Source organism: Euleptes europaea, chromosome 1 (genome assembly GCF_029931775.1).
Source record: "Euleptes europaea isolate rEulEur1 chromosome 1, rEulEur1.hap1, whole genome shotgun sequence".
Lineage (NCBI taxonomy): Eukaryota > Metazoa > Chordata > Lepidosauria > Squamata > Sphaerodactylidae > Euleptes > Euleptes europaea.
This window is the reverse complement of record NC_079312.1, coordinates 157699266-157725652: the sequence shown is the minus strand read 5'-3', so window position 1 is coordinate 157725652 and position 26387 is coordinate 157699266. Positions and strand designations below refer to the sequence as shown.

The 26387-nt window shown below is 48.3% G+C and overlaps 1 protein-coding gene across 1 annotated transcript in view; it reads right to left on the bottom strand.

Annotated features, from left to right (window-relative positions):
• The window catches only part of ITGA7 (integrin subunit alpha 7), a 76051-nt gene that overhangs the window by 7418 nt on the left and 42246 nt on the right, over positions 1–26387 (bottom strand). The window contains exons 4-19 of the mRNA XM_056856805.1: positions 24646–24901; positions 23165–23287; positions 16797–17004; positions 15424–15617; positions 15069–15157; positions 14765–14892; positions 13121–13216; positions 11105–11166; positions 10631–10800; positions 8443–8592; positions 6907–7019; positions 5559–5748; positions 3189–3275; positions 3016–3095; positions 1363–1440; positions 253–355 (exon numbers count right to left, since the gene is read on the bottom strand). Of these exons, the coding sequence (XP_056712783.1) occupies positions 253–355; positions 1363–1440; positions 3016–3095; positions 3189–3275; positions 5559–5748; positions 6907–7019; positions 8443–8592; positions 10631–10800; positions 11105–11166; positions 13121–13216; positions 14765–14892; positions 15069–15157; positions 15424–15617; positions 16797–17004; positions 23165–23287; positions 24646–24901 (2127 nt within the window). The remainder of the gene's footprint in view (positions 1–252; positions 356–1362; positions 1441–3015; positions 3096–3188; positions 3276–5558; positions 5749–6906; positions 7020–8442; positions 8593–10630; positions 10801–11104; positions 11167–13120; positions 13217–14764; positions 14893–15068; positions 15158–15423; positions 15618–16796; positions 17005–23164; positions 23288–24645; positions 24902–26387) is intronic.

Sequence of the window (26387 nt, the reverse complement as noted above, 5' to 3'; positions counted from 1 at the left end):
GTGGCCACTGTGTGAAAGAGGACCCAGATGGGCCACTGGTCTGACCCAGCCAGGCTCTTCTTATGCTCTTAACAATCTTAGCTCACCATTTCCTATCTCCGATCCTCTAGATCCCACTCCCCCTATCACCACCACCACCACAGTTGCAGAGTGGTCATCGGTTCAGCTCAAAACCTTCCTCCCTCTCTACTTATAACTTGCTAATAGCAGGCACTTCATGGAAGGGCTCAAGACCCAGCCCCTGTCACTCACCGTCACTTTGTAGCGCACAGGGCTGCCCACCTCACTCTCCTGCTTCATGGCACTCTCACCCCGCACCTGCCCACTGAAGAAGAGCTGCTGCGGCTCAGCGAACCTGCAGAGAGGAAGACTGGTTGGACTGGGACGTGTAAAAATCTCAAGAGACATATGAATGGCAATCCAACTGTTGCTGATCTGCAAATGACTAATCCACATGCATAGACTCCCAAGGCTGCCCGAGTACCAAAAGACTAGTTTCTTCTATTATGTACCCAATTGCCATGTGGAACAAAGTCTCTGGGACCAGTGATTCAGATCAGAACAAGTTTAATTCAGCTTGTGCGTGTAAAGTGCCATCAATTTGCGGCCGACTTATGGCAACCCTGTCGAGTTTTCAAGGCAGGAAATGTTCAGAGGTGGTTTGCCATTGACTGCCTCTGCTAGGCTGAGAGAGTTCTGAGAGAACTGTGGCTGGCTCAAGGTCACCCAGCAGGCTTCATGTGGAGTTGAGAATCAAATCTGCTTCTCCAGATTAGAGTCCACCGCTCTTAACCACTACACCATGCTGGCTCCCTCTGGGCACTGCCTGCCTAGAGCTTCCAAAAACCTGGAACTGGCACTGACCCGTATCAACAGAGATCCAGACAATATGAAGAGTATGGGACCAGGACAGCCCTCCTCTGCAGTGCGCATCACCAGAGGCAGCTGCTCATCAGCAGATACCCCTTGTATTCTGTCCCCTGCACTTGTGCCAATGCAGAGGCAGCCCAAGAATCTACACCTTGGGTTACAGAGTGAAGAGGGAAGGTATATGAAGAGGATGCCTAAGAGACTCTCGCAAAGCATTACACCACAAATGCTTTCATGGGAATGAGTTGGAATGCTCATAGAGAGAGAGAACATGCTACTTCAGAACTGAACACCCAAATGGTTTTTTTCCCATTAAAGGCCAATGAGCACTTATTAGATTTCAGATGGCTCCTTATCATATATGTTTCCTAATCATTCCTCCGGTTCCTCATGCGTCTCAAGGAGGAATCTTTCTTTACAATAAAGCAACCAATGTCTGCATTTTAGCCCAGCAAGTAAACTTGAGCACTGCTTTTCTGAGGCAGCCCTTACCCAGCGATAGAGAGAGGGAGCTCCATGACCACAAGGGCTCGTGCCGTCACGGGGTCCAGCCCAGGCTGCTCCGAGATCCTGTAGGGGAGAGACGGGTGGAGTCGGTGGGGTTAAGCTGGGGGCAGTGCCTGATAACTGTCATGTGCCAGCTTGCCTATCTAAACTGCCTTCTTCTGCAGCCGTCCAACAACCCCTGATTTGATGGCTCTCTAGAATCTTCTGCTGAGGGCCAAGGTAAAGGTAAAGGTCCCCTGTGCAAGCACTGGGTCATTACTGACCCATGGGGTGACGTCACATCCCGACGTTTACTAGGCAGACTTTGTTTTACGCGGTGATTTGCCAGTGCCTTCCCCAGTCATCTTCCCTTTACCCCCAGCAAGCTGGGTACTCATTTCACCGACCTCGGAAGGATGGAAGGCTGAGTTGACCTTGAGCCGGCTACCTGAAACCAACTTCCGTTGGGATCAAACACAGGTCGTGAGCAGAGCTTTTGACTGCAGTACTGCAGCTGACCACTCTGCGGCATGGGGCCAAAGATATCTTAAATCACTGGTTCCCAACCAGGGGTCTGTGGACCCCCAGGGGTCCGCGAGAACTAAATTAAGGTCCGCGAAACAAAGTTATAAACCCATAATAAATTAATATTTTCAATTAAAAGTTCTCTATTATAAAAATATATATTCAAATATTATTCTAAGTTTAATGTTTAACTAACAGTTATGATTAAAGTTTATTTTCAAATTGTCGGAATTTTTATTTTGAACCTTGGGGTCCCTGCACCGAACAAAAAAGTCCTAGTGGTCCCTGGTCAAAAAAAGGTTGGGAACCACCGTCTTAAATGAAGGTGTCGCGCCTCCCCGGCGCCGCCGGCGCCTTTGGGGTCTCTGCCGTGGAGGAGGGTCTGACCAGAGGAGCCTCCTCGGCCTCAGACCAGTCCGAGGGGGAATCAGAACTTGTCTCCCCCTCGGAGGCAGCCAGGTTGCTCTGGGTCAGCTCAGCCCTTGCCACCTATTGCTGCTGCTCCTCCCTGGCCCAGGCTCCTCTCTGGCCTTATATCCCCTCCAGGCCAGAGAGGCCCCGCCCCTTCCTCCCCAAGGTCCGCCCCGGAATGCCCAAATAAGGGCCGAAGCAGGGCCACGTGGCTGGCCTTGATGCGGGGAGCCGGCGCGCCCTCTCCGGCCCCGCCCGCGCCCTCCCGCGGCTCAGCTGTTGAGCGGGGCGGGGTGTAGGCGCGTGGGCCGGCCCTGCCGCGGCCGGCGCTGCGGCTGGGCGCCTCGGGCCGACCTCTCCAGTGGGTCCCGGAGAGGAAGCCAGGGCGGAGATTCCGCCGACAAGCCTGCCGTTGGCAGGCCGGGCAGCTTCGCCTTCGGGTCCCCTCCTTTCCCCGGTGAGTGGGGACTCTTCTCCCGGGGGGGGGAGACCTCGGACGGCCCGGGAGCCTCTGGGAGGGGCTCGACCTGGGACAGAAGGAACTTTAAATATTTAGGAAACCACCAATTGTTCAATAGCTCTAAAATCTAAGGACTAGCCAGATCATCTTGCAAGGGATATCAGCTCATCCTGAACTTGCAGGGGTGATTGGGGGTCTTGCAGTGTGCTTTGCTTTGATCTAAATGAGCACTGTTCCTGGGAATGAGGAGCGGCCGTACTCACGTGCTCAGCTGTAGCTGCACTTCCAGCTCGGTGGTCTCCAAGGTAATGCCAGAGGTACCCAGAACCAGATAGAACCGAATCTGAGAGCGGAAATAGGGAGAAGTAAAAGCTGTGGGGAGGGGAAGGGATGTTGTGTGTGTGATGGTGGGCTAGAGGTTGGGCAGTGTTGTCACCTGTGCTCCACGTTTCAGGGGGTTCCCAAGCTCACATTCCACAAGGGAGGCATTCTGGTTAGACACAATACAGGATGGAGCCTTCTCCTGCAAAGGACAAGGGGACAAGGAGAACGGATGTGCAAAGGAGTGGTTGGCATTCTGCATATGCCCCTCCCAGTCAAGACATTAAAAATAATACAACAGGACACCCATGTGATATGATTGGTCAAAACCCATAGCATAGGTTGGCTTAATGTATTTTGGCTTCCAATATCCCTTTTTGTAAAAAAATGCCTGGGGCACAGAAAGATGTGGAAATTGTGGCTAAGGTCTTTTATGCACGGTTGTTTCCCTCGTGGTCACCCCGATGACTTCGGGTCTTTGTTTGGATTATGCATGCCGTTTACGACCATCATAGGTCACCTCGCTCTCCCCCTGCATTTCCCCACGTTTTCAGGGACCTGTTTTATCTCGAATTTGAAAACGCGGGCAAAATGCAGGGAAACGCAGGGGGAGAGTGAGGCAACCTCTGTCGGTAAGAAACGGCATGCATAATCCAAACCTGAATAACAGCAAGTGAAGCAGCCATGTGTAAAAGACCTATGTGAGCTACAGATAACAGTTCTGACAGCGGAACACATGGGGAAACCTTAGTCTGTCCCTCCCTGACTTCTGAGATGCCATCCCTTACTGCGCACAGTGTTCTCAGGCTTTCCTTCATCATCCTGGAAGGGCTAAAACATTTGTTACAAACTTGTTATGTTTTGCACCAGACATTTAGTTTTGAGCACATACAGGCCTGGAAATATTCCACCCCACAGAGTGGTAAACAATTCTGTAGTACCAGCACTATAATCATAGCACTGTTAATCTGTTGCATGGCCACACCATTGCTGGTACTTAACAACTGCAGCATAGCCATGCTCCTCGCCCCCCACACACTACCAAGAATCCTCAAGCAAAGCTATGAAACTTCCCAGTGGTCACACCATCCCCACACGTTCCCCCATTTGCAGCATAGGTGTTTTCCACTTAGGGACAGGCTTGTGTAGTTTCCCCATTGTTGTTGTGGCTGCTTATACAGTTCAGCGGCAGCAGGGTTTCTAAACAGCAAGTCTTCCCATAGTTTTTTTTTTTTAATCGGAGACTGAGTAGCATTATATCGATATACTGTTACAACAATGTATTATCAGGTTCACTGAATTTCTAGCTTTCTTTTTTTTAAAAGAAGTCTCTAGTTCCTTTCCTTGCGGAGATATGCCTTTTTCCTTACATCTCTGCAAGGAAAGGTCCACTTTCTATAACACTCTGCTACTCCAGTGCAATTACTGCAACACCCAGAGGTCTTCTCCCCATGTGCTAGCAGCGTAAAAACAGTATCTGCAAAATCTCATCAAACCCCAGAATTGAAATGTGATCAACATACAGTCAATATAATTTAAGAGTACTATGAATGAATTATGGCCCAAACTTTTATCCTCTGTAACTTTGTGTTTGAGCAGAAGCATGAATGATAAAACAAGTGATTGTGAAAGAACCAAAGAGGATCCAGAAAGGCTGAAGAGGAAGTGGCAGAGATAACAACTTACGGTATGTCTCCAGAGAAGTCTGAGAAATACACCAACAGGATAGGGAAAGGCAGAGGCAACACCCCAGATTTTAAAGATGGAGTCAGCAGCGATGGACAGACACAAGTCTCTTACAAGGTAGTAATGAGTGACAGAGTTGGAATCTTGCAGGGTGACTGTCTCAGCTGAATTCTGCTGAGATGTCAGCCCCTGGAAGGATGGAGGGCCTCAGGGCCATACATGGCAGAGACCGAGACTGAATCAAGTTGGGGAGAGAGAGATTACCCAGCAACATGATATTAGCATGATACAGCAGTTGCACATTGCTTCTCTCTTCTGTGTTAGCAACTATTCATGCTTGGGATGACCATCCAAAATGGTTGTGATTATGAGAGCATGAATGAGCGCTTTGTGCTTTTTATCCGTTAAATGGAGTTCCAATAAAAGTCACATGAACTTTTGTTGAAAAAACACACCATGTGTCTCCTTGTTCAATCTTATCTCCTAACAGATCCCAAACTGGTTACGGAAATGGCTCCATTAGTCTCTACAGTGTTCAGGTGGTATGCTATAATTAAAAACAACAACATCACCCACAGACCTATATATCCCAGAATTGCTAACTCTGGTATGCCAGCATCTTCCAAAACCAGCTATAGCAGCTTAACCTCCCATGTCCACAACTTAGTGGACAGTTTTAGCTTCCTCTAGCACCCTACACAAATCCCTTTCCTGGAAGTACTGTTCTGAATGCCACATGATGAGCCCTTTCCTTTCCAACCCTCTAGGTTACTATATTGTACTATTCCCCAAAGTATACCGTAGCATTGTAGGGGCGTAAAGCAGAATAAGGCAAGGTAGGTGGCAGGACAACAAGCAGCATGGCTTCGTGGGCATCATCACCATCCCGCTGAGGCTCTGCTGCATCCGAGGGATAGTTGGTGATGTGGATCTCAAGGGCTATGACTTTTTGGTCACTCATGGAAAATTTATCCAAGCCATCAGGGTCCCTGGAGGAAAAGAACAGAGGCTACTATGAAGTTCTTGGTCTTCTGGAATCACTGCAAACCAGGAGGGCTTCAAAGAGACAACTCCAGGTCAGACTAGATCCACCTTCTGTCAAACCAGGCCAATAAAACACTATCAAGATGGACCAATCAGGGATTCAGATCCATCTTAGAAGCTTGGGGAGGGATACCAGAAAGCTGGAATTACAAAGTTACTCCATGAAGATCGTTTCAGAGGATGGCCATGTTGGTCTGTAGTCGAACAGCTAGATTCGAGTCCAGTAGCATCTTAGAGACCAACAAAATTTTGGGGGTATGAGCTTTTGAGAGTCAAAGCTCATCTGAGGAAGGGATTTTTGACTCTTGAAAGCTTATACCCTGAAAATCATGTTGGTCTGTAAGGTGCAACTAAACTCAAATCTAAAGTTACTCCAGTGAGGGAAACCAGCACATTTATACTCACTCAGTGCTATTTGTATGTTCTACGTAGTACCTGTAGTGTTGGTACTAAACAGGGGTATGCATTTGAATATGCTGAACTGAGAAAAGCCAAAAAAGCTGTTTCGTTTCCCCCCAGCTTTTTTTCGGCCAAAAAAAGAGGCACCATTTTAATGGAGCCAAAAAGGCAAAGCCAACCTTGGGCCAGTCACAGTTCTCTCAGAACTCTCTAAGCCCATGCAGAGGAAGGCAATGGTGAACCATCTCCAAACGTCTCTTGCCTTGAAAACCCTACGCCCCCCCCCATTTTTCCTCCATTGTTTCCAATGAAGGACGGATGGGGGCACCCTTTGTGGGGGCCTATAAAATTGGACCCCGACCAAGTCTTCACCAAACTTGGTGATTCTTGTAATGAGACTCTCCTGCAGCTATGCTGCAAATGTGGTGGCTCTATCTCAAAAAAACCTGCCCGCCAGAGCCCCGCAAAGATTTCCCATAGGATTTAATAGACCATTTTTTTCGGATATTCAAAAAAGCCGGGGGAAACCCATATCAGAACGGGGATTTGGCTTTTTCAGATTTTCTGAAAATTTTCAGGTCTATTAATCTCAAAACAAAAAAAAGAAAAGAAAAGAAACTGGTGCATATCCCTAGTGCAAAATGAACGTCAGGTATTAAAGCCAACACTACCCCCACCCCAAAGAATCTCTACCCCGCACATACCTGGGCAGGGGTTGGAATGTAGCATCATCAATACGAGAACAGAACCGGTAGCTCAGCTGCAGGTTACTCTGACAGATCTTGTCTTCGCCACATCCTTGCTTTAGGAAATTCACCTGTAGACACACACAATGGGGGGCTAATTAGCTTTAAAGAAACCTCATTAATATTTGCTGTGGGTGTTAAGGATTGGAACAGGCTGTGATTATGGGCTTCCTGCTCAGTCCCAAAACACATCCTTCAACACAGCTGATGCCCAATGGGTCTACAATAAAGAGTGAGCATGCAGACAGAAGACAAGACCACTCCAGATGTTTTGTGTCATTTCCTTTTGAGCTCATATGTTGCAGGGGATCCAGACATTTCCCCTCAGGACTAAGAAACTAAACTGTCAAGCTAGGCACAAGCTTCACTCAGGTCTGGGGCACAGAGTATGTCAGTTGTACATTCAGATCTTTCCTGCTTCGTTGTTAACTGACAGGTAGTGACAGCAACAGATGTGATAATCCCAGAATTATGGACTCAATTTCCCATATGCTGTCATATTGTATATAACGCACAAGTGTGAAGGGAAGAAAGATCATCCATGTCATTGCCATACACTGACCTTCCAACAAAAACACAAACCAAGGAACCAAACCTTGCAATAGACCTAGATGCCAACTTTGTCCTCACATACCCTCAGGGAATACTATTTTGGGACCTAATAATATCTAGTACACCATCATCCACTTGCACACCCTCCAATTTATTATATACCATCATATGCCAATAAATGTCCTTCTACTATCTAAATTGGACCAACAGGTCAATCCCTATGCGAGAGAATCAATTAACAGAAATCTGACAAAAGAAATCACAACATTCAGTGCAGGGGGAGGATTTTAATCTCCCTCCTCATAGTTGCACGTCTGGGATTCACTGTTCCATCAAAAAAGAAAGAAAAGGGAATATGAAATGTGAAAGTGCTGAATGAAAACTCATCACAAAACTAAACGCTACCTCTCATCCTGCCTTAAACAGAGATTTAGATTTCTACTCACTATAATTTCTAATAGCTCAATGGGACCACTTTTTACAAGCTTGAATTATTGAATAATATGTTACGCATATTATAACCCTTTACTGATGTCAATTAATTTTACTTTGTTTCTTCCTCAGTGTATTGTTACTTATCTTACTTCATTAAACTTTTGTTTTTCTGCACCCCAAGGGAAAGAGGCTGGAACCACTGACCTCTTTCCTCATCCACTGTGGGTAACAACCTAATTCATTCCAGTCCCTTACACAGAGAATCACACCTGAAAGATTTATGGTGGGATTCATTCCAAGCCTCTCTCTGCTCTCCTCAATCCCCCCTTTCCACCACCCCCTTCAGTAATTTTCCCACTAAAAATGTGGAATACAATTCCCTGTTCATAGCATCTGAAGAAGTGAGTTCTGACTCATGGAAGCTCATGCTGGAATACATGTTGAGTTGAGCCTTTAAGATGCCACCAAGCTTCTGTTTTATTTATACTGCCACACATGCCTGCCTACCTCTGTTTTCTGAGTGCGGGGTGGCGTGGGATTCATCACTGGCATAAGCGGGCCCAGAGTGGCACCTTGGGCCTGGCGCTTGATGCGGGGATGCTTGATGTTGTAGCTCACCACCACTACAATGGGACGTAGCTTGTCGCGGATTTTGTCCTGCAATAAAGTCACAGCTTTAGAAAGAGAAATTACAGGTATGCTGTTTCTTCCCCAAAGCTACTTTGTAATAGATTTCACCCCTTGCATGGATCCCTCCCTGTGTTCTCTTGGGCAGTTCTTGGATATATTTCATGCCCAACAGTTGACTGGTAGGGTTGCCAACCTCCAGGTGGTGGCTAGAGATCTCCTGCTATTACAACTGATCTCCAGCCAATAGAGATCAGTTCCCCTGGAGAAAATGGCTGCCTTGGCAATTGAACTCTATGGCATTGAAGCCCCTCCCCTCTCCAAACCCCACCCTCCCCAGGTTCTGCCCCCAAAATCTCCAGGCATTTCCCAACTCGGAGCTGGCAACCCTATTGACTGGTGGTGGTGGGGTACAAAAACAGTGAATATCTTGATTCAGGCAGTCTTGATATACTGACTTTCATTTTATCTTTTAAGTGAAATTCACAGTACGTCAAGGCCTTATTCTCAACAATCTCAGTGCCTATACACTCAGTGGAGGACAGGAGCAGAAGTGCTTCCTATTGGGACCAATTGGTTAATATATATATAATCTCCATAAGTAAAATAAACCCTGGCCTGGATGGCCCAGGCTAGTCTGATCTCATTAGGTCTTGGACGCTAAGCAGAGTCTGCCTTAGTTAGTATTTGGAGGGGAGACCATCAAGGAAGTCCAGGGTACTGTGCAGAGGCGGGCAATGGCAAACCTTCTTTGTTTGTCTCTTGCCTTGAAAACCCTGTGAGGTCGCCATATGTCAGCTGCAACTTGACAGCACTTTCCATCTCCACCCTACATCAAACAAGGCTAGAGAGTTTCTTTCTTAAACAAAATGAAAGCTGAACATTCAGTGAGAGGACTCAGAGGCCATTTATGCTTGGTAATTAGCAGCGTGTTCTAGGCTGAAGTGCCCCGCATATTTTTTTGAGTTTTTCATGCTGAACTGTCATTCTGGAAGTGACTGTGAAGGCAGCGCATACCTGCTTCACATTTCTTAAGAGCCCCTTTAACACAACCTTTTATGTTTGCTCCACCCCCGCCTCGAAGAATCCCCTCAAGGAAGCATGCAAAATCACAGCCATGCGATAGCTATGCAAACGGAGATTGCTAATGACTATGAAAATGAAGGAATGAAGGAGCAGGCGAGTGGGGGGTGGATTTTCTCCTTTTTCATCAGGACCATGAATAGGCATTTTAAAGGTCGCATTTAAAAAAAGAGTTTTGAGCAAGCATCAAAATTGACCCTGCATAAATGGCCAGCGTATCTCCGAGGGTTTGGACCCCCCCCCCTTGCCATTGTCTCCTGTAGTGCTGATGGACGGAGGCAAGCTAAGCTGCTGGAATGCACCTTCCTTGTTGTGCTGCCCCAAGCAGTCCTGTGGTGCCTTAACTGGAGAGCCGGTCCTGCTCTGTCAGCCAGATGTACCATTCCTAGCCCAGCCAGGTGGGAACACCGTCATGGAAGAATAAGAGCACTTGTAGCAACAAGCTTTTGCTTGAAACTTAACCCCAGCAGAAACATATATTCGCGGACCACATACTTGACAAGTATTTTTCACCAATCTGTGAATCTGAATCCAGGACGTCAGTGGGTCTGCTCTGTAGGGCAGTATTGTCGCCGAATAGTGCATAGCAATATTGTATATCATTCCCACATTAAAGAACATCTTTATTTTAATAAATGTAGAGTTTCCCTATTACTGGCCAGGCTGTAACTGTGAGAACTGGAAGTGTGGGTGGCCCCCTTGGACCCTCTCTGAATGGTTTTCAAGGCAAGAGACTAACAGGGGTGGTTTGCCGCTGCGTGCTTCTACACAGCAACCCTGGCAATCCTTGGTGGTCTCCCATCCAAATATTAACCGGGTCTGATCCTGCTTAGCTTCTGAGATCTAACAAGATCGGGCTAGCGATAAGCGCCCCTTGCTTGGGTTTAGAAAATACCTCGAACGAGCACTGCAAGAGGCCAGGGGTCCCAAAGGCCCCAGGGGACCCACTTCTGAGCTTCCCAGCACACCCTGTCGTAAGACCCACCTTGAGCTGCAGCGTAGCCTTGACGCAGACTCGGGCATTCTGAGTTGGTAGTTCCACTACGCCAGAGTATTGATGCTCAGGGTCTGTGATCTTCCTGCCCAGGAAGGTGACTCTGGACATTTGGCCCAATTGCCGCCGGGTGGTATCGGCATCAAAAGTGTATTCGAGCACTGGGGGAAGGAGTGGAGGCTGTGAGTTGGGGTGGGGGATAAGGGGTGAGAGAGAAGAGACAGAAAGCTCCTTCTGTTGGTGCCAAGATGCAGCTGCCTCCGGGGAGAATCAACTGCTCCCATTAGGTTCCCTTAGCTGGTGGTAAGCCACGGACCCTGCTGTCATGTTCCATGGTGTGTCAGACTGCTCTGACTGCAGCCAGGGCTTCCCTTTGAAATTATATTACGGACATCCAAATAGGGACAGAGGATCAGCAGAAGCATATCTGCCATGTGCCCTTGATGAGGTCTAGCTAATACTCACTGATGGGAGGGCTGTAGCTTGGGGGGTTGGCTGTGTAGCTGAAGCAGACTTTCACATCCATACTATGAAAAGAAACAAAGAAGAGAGCCACTCAGCAGTTGAGTCTTATGAATACAGGGTTTACAGGGTTGGAACTTCAGCCTGTGATAGCTCAAACAGACTGAATGAAGATCATTGGTCTCCATCTGTCCATATAAGGCAGATTGCAGATTCATGCTGCCTCAATTGGCCTTGGGGCTGTGCAGGAAAGAGAGAAGAGGTTTACCCATCCAACTTCCATGGTTTCACTATTTAAAACAGAATTCCCTGCTTTGCTAGCATCATTTTAATGGGGGAAATGTGGGGGAAGCTGCTTTGTAAGTTGCATTTTAAAGCTAGTAGCATTTTAAGTAGTTCTTAAAGGACAATCTTTTCTTCTTTAAAATGCTAATAGAGTGGAGGAGCTGGGTTTGAATGGAAAAATGAAACAGATGTTGAAGGGTTAACACCCCCCACCCGTCTTCGCACAGCTCAAGGCAGATTGAGGCCACACAAGCCTACAAGTATTTTATGGATGGAACAAGAGGTATCTAGTCTGCTTGAGTCCCGAGACTCTCTTGGTGAAAAGGCAGCCCTTTTATCCAGAATTAAATAAGACTAGTATTTGACTGGTGTAGGTACTGAGAGGAACATTTCACTTCAGCTGTGCAAAAGAAGCCCAGGGTGCTAAAGAGACTGCCCCTGCATCACACCTCTGGACAGCTGACATTCATTAGATGTGCCTCAAAGACCGTTCCTGCACCACAGAGTTGTTCTGGCTTCAGCTCAAGCAGGAGCTACAATCATGGGACAAACAGCTCCAATTTAAACAGGAAGAATAAAGCAAGGAAAACCACTCAGGCGACACTGCTGTAGTGACCATGCTAATCTCAACCACTGGGCACGTACATGCCAGGCTGGTGCATAGTACCAGGTTGATCCACCAGGTCAGATACATATTAATATGTGTTGAAGGTACCATCAGCTCTGTATACATCTATAAGTGCAGGCACAGACTACAACAGGGGTGGGGAACCTTTTTCCTGCCAAGGGCCATTTGCACATTTATAACATCATTTGGGGGCCATAACCAGGTGTAGATCTCCCGGCGGGGGGGGGGGAGGCTAGGGTTGCCAGGTCTCCAGCCACCACCTGGAGGTTGGCAACCCCAGGGGAGGCCAAGCAGAGACGGCCTGGAGGGCGCCCCTGCTCCCCCATCCTCCCCCCCTCCCAGGTGGGAGGGCAGCCAGTGGTGGGCCCGAGCAAACAAGGCGCCAGGGGGGCACAGCCCGCAGCCGATCCACAGGAAAGGAAGGGAGGAAGGAAAGAAAACAGAGAAAGAGGAAAAGGGAGGGAGGGGAAAAGAGAAAGAAAGGGAGGAAGAAATGGAGGGAGGGGGAGAAAGAAAGAAAAGGATGGCGGGAGACAGACAAAGAGACAGAAAAAGAGGGAGAGAAAGGAGAGTGACAGAAAAAGGAAGAAAGAAAAGCCTTCCCCCCCACACACACACACACACGCCGCCCCCACGCGACCAGGCCCCAGCCTCCATGCCTCCCCCACACACACACACACACCCGGCCCCAGAGCTCCCGAGGGCCACAAAAAATGTCCTTGGGGGCCGCATACAGCCCCAGGGCCTGAGGTTCCCCATCCCTGGACTACAACAATAACCGTGGAATTCCAACTTCCAGCCTTTCATCTCATCCCCCCCCCCCACATAAACATTTAAAAAAAGGCTTTATGTTATCCAGGACAAGATCTCTTCCTTCCTGGAGCTGGCAGAAGATCATAAGGCTCCAACCTCCCCACTCCTTTGCCTTCAACCCACAAGACCCTCTACCTTCTTGTGGCTGTGGAACGTGTACCCATTTCATTCCTGGCAAGATGTAACAGGATAGAGTAACAAACACAGACACATTCTGAAAGCCCCCTTTTATGACCAGGAATGGGTGAGATGGAAGCAGAAAAGAGATTCAGGGAGGGAGAACAGTTTCTCACCAAATGCCTACTTGGTAGCGGCAGTTCATATTCTCCAGGTCAACATTCTGTGGTGAGATGGTGACAGTTCTGGAGATGTGGATGACAGGCCGGGTCCTAAAATGCACATGCAAAAATCATAAGAGACTGCGATGTGTGGATCAGAGCCTCCAAGTCAGCCAGGCCACCATGTCTGGAAAGGCAAGAGCCCAGCCTGGTATTGCAACATTATTGAGAGGGTTATAGCTTCTAGGGTGGCTCAAGGGTCCCCCTTTCCAGGTGGGTTGGAAAAACTCCCAGATACTTTACCTCCCTTGTCTGCTCTTCTCTGATTCCCCATAGAATGTCTCAGTTCCCTCCATGCTTATTTCCAACCCATTTTACAGTATTCTACTACAACAATTGCAGAACAGAAAATTTCATAAAGGCTTGAAAAGTCATGACCACAGAGGTAATATAGAGTCCCAAAGCCAGCTGCCTTCTTGCACTCACAAGCAATCACCTTTACATTTGGCTGGTAGTCTGTAAAATATGGACAGGAATTCCAGATGTGGACCCCAGTCGACCACTGCCCTTGCCCTATTCTTCGGTAGCTTCTATGTAAAGTCCTCAATGGTATGAAGGAGTCTTCAGGGAACTCCATAGCAAACCCGTGGATGAAATAATCTCTTAGTAAAGGAAGAGGGCACCATGTCTGTAAATCTTCTGGTTAAAGCATTCCTACTGAAGGGAATGCAGCAGGGTGCAACAGACTGGGGTAATGACAGGAGGGAAACTGGGGATACAGTCAGGAGAAATCTGGGGCATCGATGGACCTAGTCGTCACTCTACAGCCTTTGAGAGCGTGGTGTAGTAGTTAAGAGTGGTGGTTTGGAGCAGTGGACTCTGATCTAGAGTACCGGGTTTGATTCCCCACTCCTCCACATGAGCGGCGGACGATAATGTGGTGAACTGGATTTGTTTCCCCACCCCTACACATGAAGCCAGCTGGGTGACCTTGGGCTAGCCACACTCTCTCAGCCCCACCTACCTCACATGGTAGGGTTGCCAGGTCCCTCTTCACCACTGGCGGGAGGTTTTTGGGGTGGAGGGACTTCAATGCCATAGAGTCCAATTGCCCAAGCAGCCATTTTCTCCAGGTGAACTGATCTCTATCGGCTGGAGATCAGTTGTAATACCAGGAGAACTCCTGCTATTACCTGGAGGTTGGCAACCCTATCACAGGGTGTCTGTTGTGGGGAGGGGAAGGGAAGTTGGTTGTAAGCTGGTTCGATTATTCCTTAAGGGCTAGAGAAAGTCGGCATATAAAAACCAACTCTTCTTCTTTCTTTTGTCTTTATTTTATTTCTATTTACTTCCTTTATCCCCAATTTTCTTTCTGTTGGGGACCCAAAACAGTTTACATCATTCTCCTCTCCTTCATTTTATCCTCACTACAACTCTGTGAGGTAAGTTAAGGTGAGAGTGGGTGACTGGTCCAAGGTCACCCAGCAAGCTTCCATGCCAGAATGGGGGATTTGAAACTGGCTTTCCCAGATCCTGGTCCAACACTGTAACCGCAACACCACACATGCTCTCACACCGGCTTTCTTATGCAGTTTTAGTCTTATGCAGTTTCTTACGCAGTTTAGTTTCTTACACAGTTTGGCTTGTTGTGATGCTCACCTGTACAGCACTATGGTATCAGAGAGGGATCCCACCAGCAGATCTGGGTAAAGGTTGCCATCGATATCCAACCCTCCAGAAAAGGAATACCCAAACATCTTGATGCCTACACTCTCCCCCGTCAGTATCTGTAGTGGGTGGGGTTGCAGAACAGGGAAATAGTGATGCACATAACAGCACATGACTGGAACAGGGACCAAAGGGGAAGGCACACATAAATACCAAGAGAGCAAAGGAAGGAGGTAATATTCCCAGAATCATCCCTGCCCTACCGCAAGGTTAAGCATGGGGGGGGGGGTCTCACCTGAGCAGGTTTGATGGCAAACCCTGAATTACTGCCATGATAGATATAGACCTTGCCATCACCATCCAATGGGGCTCCGACTGCAAAGTCTGGATGGAAAAGAGCAGCAAAAGATTAGAAAAACCACAATCAAAGCACCTCTCTACCTTCCATATTCTTGGATTTCAGAGTGCACAGACAGAATGAGGTGGATGTTACCTTTTCCTACTACTCCACTGAACAAAGTTCATTTGTTCATTCCTCCATCCATCCATCCATCCATCCATCCATCCATCCATCCATCCATCCATCCACACCCCGCTTTTCCTTTTGGTTCAAATGTGCATGAATGGGCAATGGCTGGTTTTATTCTCACCTTGGAAGCTATCCTGGTTGAGGTCACCAACAGCGCCCACAGTGATACCGAACATGGAGTCATACGAGCCATTGAGACGGATGGGGTGGACATTATCCCAGTTTCCTGCCTGGTTGATGTATACATAGACTGCGCCTCCAATTCCTTCCTTGCGATCAAAGTAGTTTGGTGCCCCGACCACCAACTCCATCCAGCTGGGGAGAACAAGCTATGATTGTGGCTACCATGGAAACACCTATTGTTTTCAGAGCACCACTTACCATATCAGTTATGCAGAACAAGAAACACAAGCAAGAGGCTCAAAATCGTTTACCAGACCTACCCATGCTTACACTTTAAGAGGTATGCTTTTGAGCTACACCCACTGTACTCACTACTACTACTCAACAGAGACATGAGCCAATCTTTTTATCTTTGGTTGGGGCTACCTGTCCAGAAGCGCAAGAGGGAAGATGTTGTTGTCTAAGAAGACATTCAAATAGTTTGGTCAGAAAACAAGTCTTGGAAGTCCTCTAGCTCACTGTGGTTTGGTATCTTGGTCTGTAAACTAGAAACGAACCACGATTTGTCATTCCACCTGATCCAGATGGCACAATATATTGCACAAGGTGAGCAGGGAGCATGTGAGCTTGTGCACTTTTGAGGCTTGTTCTTGGACCAAACTCTAGTTGTTTGGATCCAGCCGGCATTTTCCATTCAAATACTGTACCTGTCAATCCCAGACATTTGCCCATCTGTAGAATAATGGAAACCCAAAATTTAGATAGGAACACTACTTTAATCTTCTCCCAAACTCCCCTTTAGTAGAGTGGCTGGCTTGGGGAAAAAAATCACAATTTATGGTGCCTTTATCAGTAGGACGATGCTCAGAAATCAACAGGTAAAACTTTTCACCGCATAGGGATAGATATGGCCTTCTTGGGCATGTAAGATTATTTCACCAGGTATACACGCAACAAGTTTTCAAGCTTCCCTTTGCCACAGTTTCTCCACCACCCTTTACCCACCCAATGCTGTGGTACATGCTAGTCAGGGCAGTTAAATAATTTAAAAAATGATGCTCAAAATGATGCACCACACCAAGATTTTCAAAAGAAAACAGCCATGCCCAAGTGGTATTCTGGCATCTGGCTTTCTCCCTCCCTTCTGGTGGATAGGGTTGCCAGGTTCCTCTTCACCACCGGTGGGAGGTTTTGGGGGCAGAGCCTGAGGAGGGCGGGGTTTGGGGAGGGGAGGGACTTCAATGCCATAAAGTCCAATTGCCAAAGCGGCCATTTTTTCCAAGTGAACTGATCTCTATTGGCTGGAGATCAGTTGTAATAGCAGATCTCCAGCTAGTACCTGGAGGTTGGCAACCCTACTAGTATACTCACCCATCACTATTGAGGTCCACCACAGCCAGGGAATAGCCAAAGGAAGAGGTGAGCTTTTCCCCCCAAAGGATGAACTCGGGTACCAGCCGGTTGACATTGTCTCGTTGCAAGATGACCACTGCCCCAGTGTGGTTGGCCCGTGGTGCCCCTGTTACAAAACTCAAGCCATTCTTCTTGATGATTCCTACTCCTGAGTCAAGAGAAAAGCCTGGAAATAAGGGGGGGAGCATCTTAGTTACTGGAGAGAGCTGTAACATCGAAGGCAAGGTTAGTATTTAGAAGACTTAATCCAGATAACAAGATTAGCTTGAAAATCATGAGATTTCAATGTTGGTTCAACTTCTGGACATGCACAAAAAAACCACACCTCTAAATGCTACAAATCTGAAAAACCTGTCTCGCTTGTTGGTTTGTAAAATGTTAGCTGTAATTACCTTTTGTTACAGTGGTTCATAGGAGGAAAGCCACTTTAAAAAAATGAATAAATAATTCAATCCCCCAAGATCTAGGCAGCTTAATTTCGTGTCTCTCCACCCACACTGTTGTCATTCATCACAGGTCAGTCAGAGCGAGTTCCATAAAAAGTGTTTAATCTGCTCCTAGGGTTGCTAGCTCCGGGTTGGGAAATACCTGGTGATTTGGGGGTGGAGCCTGAGAAGGGCGGGGTTTGGAGAGGGGAGGGACTTTAATGCCATAGAGTCCAATTGCCAAAGCGACCATTTTCTCCAGGGGAACTGATCTCTGTCACCTGGAGATCAGTTGTAATAGCGGGAGATCTCCAGCCACCACCTGGGAGTTGGCAACCCTATCTGCTCCCTCTGCTGTGTGGGGTTAAAATAGCAGGCCTTCATGTTCCTTGGTGGGTTGGGTCACAAGGTTTGAGCATGCCTAAACAGGAATATCGGGGGAATCAGGGCCTACCTATGACACAGAGTCAGGCCACAGCGCCTTTTGACTGACATGCTAGCGCCAGTGCACCTACTCTCATAACTAAGAGAATGCAAGTAAAATTCTTCTCACAGTCCAGGCTTTCTTTCTGAAAATTATCTTTCTGCAGTCAAAATTTGGCTATTGCTCTTTCATGTTCTGCTTGTTGCCCTCAGGGCCATTCTTCTCATTGTCTTGGGGGACCAAAAAAACGGGAGAAAGTCCAGGGCTGAAGGAGGGTCCCTGGCCAGAAATGTAAACTCTCCTTAAATGTCAGCTATGCCACCCCTTGATGGACATAATGGGTTGGGGGGTGAACACTCTGAAATCTGGAGTGGACTTTCAGTATTTGTTCTTGATTTGGCCTCCTCAGAAAGGGGTTGTGGCCTCTCTCTTCTTCAGGGCTTAGGGATGTCTGAATTTCACTCTCGCAGCCCAGACAGCACACAGAACTTAAAATGGAAAGAAGAAAGGAAACAAGGACATGCCAATCACAGAGCCCCCTGCTGTGGAATGGCAGTGAAATCTAGTCGATTGTTAGGCTGAGAACTCTACGCCAAGGTGAATAAGGAATCCCTCCAAATGCCAAGGGAGAAAATTGGAGGGAGAACTGAGGCAGAAGGGAGGCGGGTAGAAGAAAGCCACATGGAGCCCAAGGACTAGGCTGTGGTCCCTTGGCATAGCCTTATTGCAATGCTCCAGCTCTGGGGAAGATCTGTTTGGCGCAGAGGGGAATGGCATCTGGTGGGAAGCGACAGGATTCGGTTGCTAGCACACAAAAGCTGTGGGAGAGAGGGCAGGAGGCAGCTGAAGCAAGATGGGGTAGGAAAGAAGTAGGATCCTTTGTGAGAGACCCATGTGGAGGCTTCTTTGCTCTCAGTCTGCCTCTCCCTGCCAGGTTCTCCCCCTTCAATGGGCAAGGTTGGTTTTTCTTTCTCAGCTCTCTCCTAGCACAGAGGAAGGCAACATTATGGGCCTCAGTGCCAAAAAACGTTTGGTGTGCTGATGAACAAAAAGGATGTATTTGTCCAGATACATTGGGAGCCAGCCCAGTCTCCGCTGTGCTACCAGCCACCTTAGGGGTTAGCCTTGGACCCAGCTGGCTGGCAGCTGTGCAGGTCTAGGAGGTGATGATGGACATAAGCCATGCCCCATGGCCTCCTCCCAGGCTGCCAGTCACAGCGGTGCTGCCAGTAACTTGAGGACTCGCTTTGGTTGCTTTGGAAGAATGTGCTGAGCAAAATGACCTGTCTTGCTGTTGTCTGGCACGCATGCTGAAGGTGGCCTGCCTTGTCCTAGCTGGTCTTGTACTACTTGAAGACAAAGGAGATTCTCCTCTGGGCCAGTAGGAGGGACTGATGCCCAATTCCCTACCAACGTTGAGAAGGAGAATGGCACACAGCCCTATTCTCCATTTGGTGATTTTCCCACTGAGACTCCATACGGGTCTATTTGATGCATAAGAGGATGGAAGGCATATGATACACCATACCAAGCAAGGAGGCAGGCCCTGCATAGGGTAAGGTAGGATCAGCACTGGTAAGCTGATCACAAAAGAGAATGCTTTCCCTCTTTTTAGCAGCAAACATGCAAGCAGGCACAAGCAACACAGGAACCATGCAATCCAACACACGCAGCACAGGTATCATGCAGTGAGGGACAAGCAAAAAGGCTGTTCCAGGCTCCCCTAACTACCAGTTACCCAAAACTCTGCATTCGACTGTTTCCTTCCTTCCTCCTTCCCCTCCAATCACAACAAAGAGATCCCTTACATTTCCGTCTTTCCTTTTACCTTTCCTGTCTATGCTCCTGGAGAATGCAAAGTTTCCGAGCCACTTTCTCTCTGAAAACTGTAAACAGTAGTTTCAGATCCAGCCTCAGCTAATATTTTCATTCCTACTCTCTACTTGTGAACCAGCCAATCAGTGCACCAATTTGGCTTGTTGCAAAGGATCCCTGTTGACTACCATCAACAGTAAGGGTCAGCAACTGGTGATGCCTGGGCAAAATCTGCTCTCCTGCTCATGCAAAGGGCCATTAAGTAACTATTGCCTAGGGCTCCAGAGGGTGGGGGGAGCTGGGGCCCCCCAGCTCCAGCACGACTGGCTGGCAACATGGGGCACACCCTCTTGAACCAGCTAACTGGGTAGCAGTTTGGTGCTTACCTGGACTGTGGCTCAGGACAGGCACCGGCCAGGGGGTGATTCAGGGTGCACCCAACTGAGCAGCAGCTCCAGGCATGCCTGCCCAGGCCAGTGGACAGCTCAGGCCAGCAGGTGGGTCGGTGTGAGCCTGACCTGCGCCCAAGCCATCTGGCAGGCACACCCAAGCTGGCCCTGACAGTAAACTACACAGACAGTGGCTCCCACAGGCTGTTTCAGGGCAGGAGAACAGTATGGGAGGCAGGCTGAAGCCCCTTGTATCCTCACAGCATGGTCCCAGTCCAGTTCAGGCCTCTCTGTACACTTGAGAGTCGAGTTGCAAGCACAGAACCTCTTAGACCAAGTCTGCTGGTGGGACCTGGGAAAAGCGTGTTGTGTAAACCTGCTGCCAAAGAGGGATCCACAGGCTACTGTGACATGCTCTCCCTATCGCCTCTTTGAGCATGTATTTATGTGTATACTGCCCTTCAATTAAGGAGTTCAGGCCATCTCTCACTAGGTGCCATGGCAATGAACTCATCCTGGTACTGGCCAAGTCCACACCTGAACCTCTTCAAAGGCAGAACTACTTCAGATGCAAACCACAGGTCAGTATGTTTCAATCAAATTCTACTGCTCAGTTTTCATCTAATTGAGCCTAGGGGAATTCATCCTTCATCCTCTCTCCACTTCAGCAAGGGATTGAGGTTGTCTACACCCCAGCAACCGCCAGAGTATAGAGTGTCTCCCTGATACCCACCCACTCCATGGACATAGGAATAGGAAAGATCTCACACAAAATGCAGACATGAGTTGCTCCTGCATGTTAACAGGGAACAATAATAAGATCCTCGCTAGTGCTACAGAGGAGAACTATTCCCTCTTCCTCAAAATTTTAGAATTTAGTGGCATTCGTCAGGAGTACAATGTGATGCAGTGTGCAATTAACTTATGGAATGCATTGTCAAAGGGTGTCGTTGTGATGCCTGCTAGCATAAATAGTTTTAGAAAGGGTTAGACATGCTCATTGAGCATAGATCTGTATTTCACAGTTAGCTATGTGAAATGGAACTAGGACAGCGCTCGTATTAAGAGGAACCAGTTTCTGTGCCCAAATTAAAACCTACCCTTCGTAGCTAGTTATCTCAACCCCATAGGCCCTTTGCTGTGCTTCCATTCGCATACGTACAAAAGGACCTTGCACAGCAGAACTAGGGTTGCCAACCTCCAGTTAATAGCAGATATCCTGCTATTAGAACTGATCTCCTGCCGACAGAGATCAGTTCACCTGGATAAAATGGCTGCTTTGGCCATTGGACTCTATGGCATTGAAGTCCCTCCCCAAACCCCACCCTCCTCAGGCTCCGCCCCAAAAATCTCTCACTGATGGCGAAGAGGGACCTGGCAACCCTAAGCAGAACAGATAAGAGGCTTGACAGTGCAATCTTAGGCAGAAATCAACAGGCTTATACCAAAGAAACTTTGCACAGAATCGCACTCTTAGCTATGAATAGGGTTGCCTGGTCCCTTTTCGCCACCAGCGGGAGGTTTTTGGGGCGGAGCCTGAGGAGGGCAAGGTTTGAGGAGGGACTTCAATGCCATAGAGTCCAATTGCCAAAGCGGCCATTTTCTCCAGGTGAACTGATCTCTATCAGCTGGAGATCAGTTGTAATAGCAGGAGGTCTGCAGCTAGTACCTGGAGGTTGGCAGCCCTAGCTATGAAGCAGGAAGTCCCTAGTTCAAATCTTCCCTCTGATAGGGACTCACTAGATGGTCAAAGGCACCCTCTTCTTAGCTTCACACAACAGAGGAGAAAAGGCAATAAAGTCTAGCTTGCAAATACTGAGGAGAGAGACTGCCAAGAGGAAGGAGTGAGAGGCAGAAATCACTGAGACAGGCACACCGGCATCTTAAAAATCAAAGGTAAACAAATATAACCTTGTTTCATTCCTCCATCTTTTGTCCTCTAATTGTTTTTTTTTTACTTCAATATCCATAGTATTCTTGAGGCCAGAGTTTTTGACACTCATTCTTCCTGAGAAAAGCTGCGTCAAATGGTAAAACAGTAATTTTAAGCTATTTGCACAACTGCTTCTCCCAACCCTTCTGTCCCAGAGTGCTGATTGCTACAGCGGAATCTGTAAACTTTCTTGTCTACTTCAACCCTGCCTTACTTTGCAGTGGCTGTAGCTGCTGCGAGCAGAATGCCCTCTGCGGGTTGAGAGTAACAAGACTCCAGAGCTTTGGTTTTATTTCTTGGGGGAAGGAGCAACAAAACACAACAGAGGGGGGGGGAGCAATAGCCACTAGCTAAAAATACTGAGGAAGGAGAGGGATTTCTGAGGGGAAGGGGCGAGAGGCAGAAACCACTGAGACGGGCACACCGACACCTTACAAACCTAAGTAGCTATTCTGGGCCACATCTCCAGCATTCCCGGGAACCCTCTCTCCGGGCTCTGGCGTTTTATAGACCAGCTGGTCGGGGTCTGAGCTATGAATGTTTGTCACAAACAATATCCCTGCAAGGCCAACAGAAGGAAAGAGAGAGAGAAACAAAGGGTTAGCTATGTGAGAAACCTTGGCGCCCAGGCAGGGAAGCACCACAGAACATTTGGCAGGAGTCGGGAGACCAGCAGGGTCAAGGCTATTCTATATATACCTCCAACACCCAAGTTGGGCTCCTACTAGCATGGATTTTCTGTGAGGACAACTGCCAATCAAACCTATTTGTTTTGCCTAGGGCTGAGGCCTAGGGAAGGAAACGCTCGCCGCGTATTAAGAGCTCCACAACCATGGGGTGCTTTTCCAACCAGGAATCTGGTGGTGGTATATGGATATTCGGTTCTTCAAGCCAGATATCCCCTCAGGATTCCACTCACCAGCACCCCACCTAGGGTTGCCAGGTCCCTCTTCTCCTCTGGCAGGAGGCTTTTGTGTGTAAGTGCGTGCGCGTGTGCGCACGCATGCTGACACACGCACATCACTTCCGGTTTAGAACCGAAAGTGCCGCCTCGCAAAGGGCCTTTACCTCTTAGTTTGAGTGGTAAAACGGCTCTTTACCATTCAAACTAAGAGGTATAAGGCCCCTCGCAAGGCGTAACTTCTGGTTTTAAACCAGAAGTGACGCGCGCGGTATGCGCGTGCACGTTTGCCTGCCAACCCTCAGGTGGTCAGCGGGCAAAGGGATCAATTGCAGGGGGTTTGCCTGCCACCAGCAGGCACCTGGCAACCCTAACCCCACCCCGTGGCGGCCTGCCTGGGTGCTCTGTGGTGCTTGGCCTGCCTGGTGCAACCCCATACCAAGGTAGCTGTTGGCTGGCAAGGGGATGAGTGAGGGGTCCTGGTCCTTTTCTCCCCCGGCTTCATATGGCCCGTCGTCGTAGTGACTCAGATCCAAGCCACTCAGTTCTGCCCGTAAGGTTCCTGCCAAATCAAATACCCGTTAGTGATTGGTGGAGTTGGAAAGTTTGAGGAAGCATGATGTCCTCACAACACGGTACAGGAAAGCAATGCTTTGGGGGGGGGGGGAACACATCTTTGAACATGTTATCAACGTGTTTGTCCAACTTTGTCAATTAGGACTCAAAATAGCCACTAGTTTATACATCTGGCCAGCAAGGAGGGTCTGGATTAAGGTTGCCATCTCCAGGTTGGGAAATGTTTGGAGATTTGGGCGCGGAGCCTGGGGAAGGCAAAATTTGGGGAAGGGAGGGACCTCAGTGGGGTATAATGCCATACAGTCTTCCTTCCAAAGCTGCCAGTAAAAATGATCTCTGGAGATGAGTTGCAATTCCAGGAGATATGCAGGTCCCACCTGGAGGATGGCAACCCTAGTCTGGATGGACACACCTCTAGGCAGTAGAATGAGAGGTTTGGTTTGTCCTAAGTCTGCTTATTGGGTGTTCCAAGTGGCAAAGAGATGGGCTATGTGATGGGTGTCTTTCCAAGAAGCACTCATGGTCAAGGCCACTAGGCTGGCCATTTTGCTGGTGCTCCAATACATGCGAGCACCACCCTTCTCACTACACATGGAGCATCAAAGAGGTAGTGTGAGACCATTCTCAGACTGCATACCCTGCCACTTCCAGACTAAGGGGCACCAATGGAGAGTCCTTTGCCAAGGCCCTCCAAAAACTTGGAAACTGACATGCCCACCTGCTTTCCTGCCTCAAAGAGAGTCAGAGGTCATGACATGCATGATGCCATTTCCATGGAACAGATGCAGATGGATATGCTCATCTGCAACTCTGACCAGAATGGGGTGGTCAATAAGGAGGGAATGTTCCTGTCTGGAACAGAGGTGCGGGTCTGTTAGTAGTGATCATGTTTGGACAAGCCTGAAAAGGAGGACATGGGCTAAAGGCAATCATGTAGACATGATAATATCATTTGGTGATGGCAAGAACCTACAGCCATATTCCACCTTTGGGGAACTTCTACTGACCCACCTGAGGCTGCTGGAGCTTTCAAATGAAGATTCTGCATGGCTGAGCTTTGTAAACAAGACGGACAGCAGGGCTGTACTATAGAATATCCTTGGTGGAAACTGTTGTCAAGTCGCACCAGCAAACCTATAGTGACCTCGTAGGGTTTTCAAGGCAAGAGAGGAACAGAAGTGGTTTGCGATTGCCTCCTCTTGGGTAGCAACCCTGGACTTGCTTGGTAGCCTCTCATCCAAGTTCTAACCAGGGCTGACTCTGCTTGGTTTTTGAGCTCTGGTGAGATTCAGCTAGCCTGGGCCATCCAGGTCAGGGAATATCTTTGGTCTGGAGCCTGCTTACCTTTCCAGTTGTAGGTGCCAGGTGCCCCAAAGAGGATGTAGTGCCTGTCTGCAGTGAAACCAGCTGCCACCCCCTGCTGACAGAAACCGAAGCGATCATGCCCCTGTGGCCGCCCTTCGCAGAATTTCCACTCTCCGCCATCCAGCTCATCAGACACCTTCAGTCCCTCGCTGAGTACATAGCATCGGCCTATGACGTCCCTCGTTTCCAGGGATTCATTCACTCGGTTACGTGCTTCATACAAGTGGGCACAGGTCTGGGATACAGGGAAGGAGGGACAGAACAAAGTAGGGAGTAGGCTAGGAAGTACGCTGCCAACTGGCATTCCTGCACAAAATATCTTCATGTAAAAGCTGGAGGTCACATCCAACATTACCCTGTGTTGCTCAGTTGCTCCTTCATGGTACCTGAGCAGAAGGTGCCCCTCTGAATGCACTTTCCCTCCCAGTTAACTCAACACTCAGGTAACATTACAGGTGGGTGAAATGCCTGTGGGTAGCTCAGCATTGTATGAAATTGTGATTAACACATGAGATTTCTTGCAATGTCTAAGGCTGAGAAATAGAGAATGGCTCTGGGCATTTTAAAAGAACAGAGGGCAGGTAAAATTGTGCTTCTTCTGAACACCCAAAGCTGGTTCAGAAAGTCAGAGGTAAACCTGTATTTCACCCACTCACCCTTCCCCTAAGGGAGGTGTCTGTGCTCCAGATGCTGGACCTGCACTTCACCCATGGGGAGAGAGATACCAGCCAAATGTCAGACAATCGACACAACTGTGCAAAGTGGGAGTGCGGCTCACTTTGGCTTCCTCCTAACCCCTCCCATTTGCTCAGAATCTCCCCAGATTCTTTCAGAGCCAATTCAAGCATGCAGGGAGAGCACACGTGTCCCCTTCTTCAATGTACCACTTCAGATTGCAGGTGGAGAGATCCAGATGTTAGGTCCAGGCCAAAAACCAGATCTGGGGTGCATGTTCTCCAACCCTGTTTTCATTGCAATCAGTAGCAGCTGAAGCTGGGGGCAGGAGCACAGGCTGGGAGCACGGTAAGAAGGCAGTCTCTGGGGATCAAGCAAGTCCACAAGGCCAGGTCCTTAAGATGTATATAGGCCTTTGAGAATCCCTTAGTATCATGCCTTAAGAAGAAATGAGAAGGCAAAATGTAAACGAAGGGGGCGGGCACAGCAGAAGTGAGGCCCACCCTCTAGAACAGCCCCTACAGGAGTTCCAGATTTTCTTTTGTTCACCTGAACACAGCAAAAGTTAAAAAAGGAGAGGGCACCGCCAAGTTATAGGAGGTGAGGAAAAATCTGTTGCCCAAGGAATTTCAATCAAAATCTTCATCAGAAGCAAAAATTGCAGTTTTCTGTGGTAAAAAAAGATGCGTCTAACATATTTAGGTTAACGGAAGCTTTTGTTAATGCAAAGGAAAGCACGTTTTTGCCACAGAGCAAAGCTTGCAGTAGTCACAACAACGGAGATATCAAGTATATTCTTCAGTACCTGCTCGAGGTTCACCAGTTCTCTGTTCTTCCTTCATGTAAACACAGCTTAAGAACCCATTGCGACCCTCCCTCTCTTTTCTGCCACAACCACTTTGAAATCTGTTCCCCTTCCAGCTGCCTCTCAATCACACATAATCCCTTTCCACATGAATTCATTAAATGCATTTTCCCACACTAAGGAATTTGAACTTCTCCTGTAAAACAGGTCATTTATGTATGGGAGTTTTACCTGAGGTTCA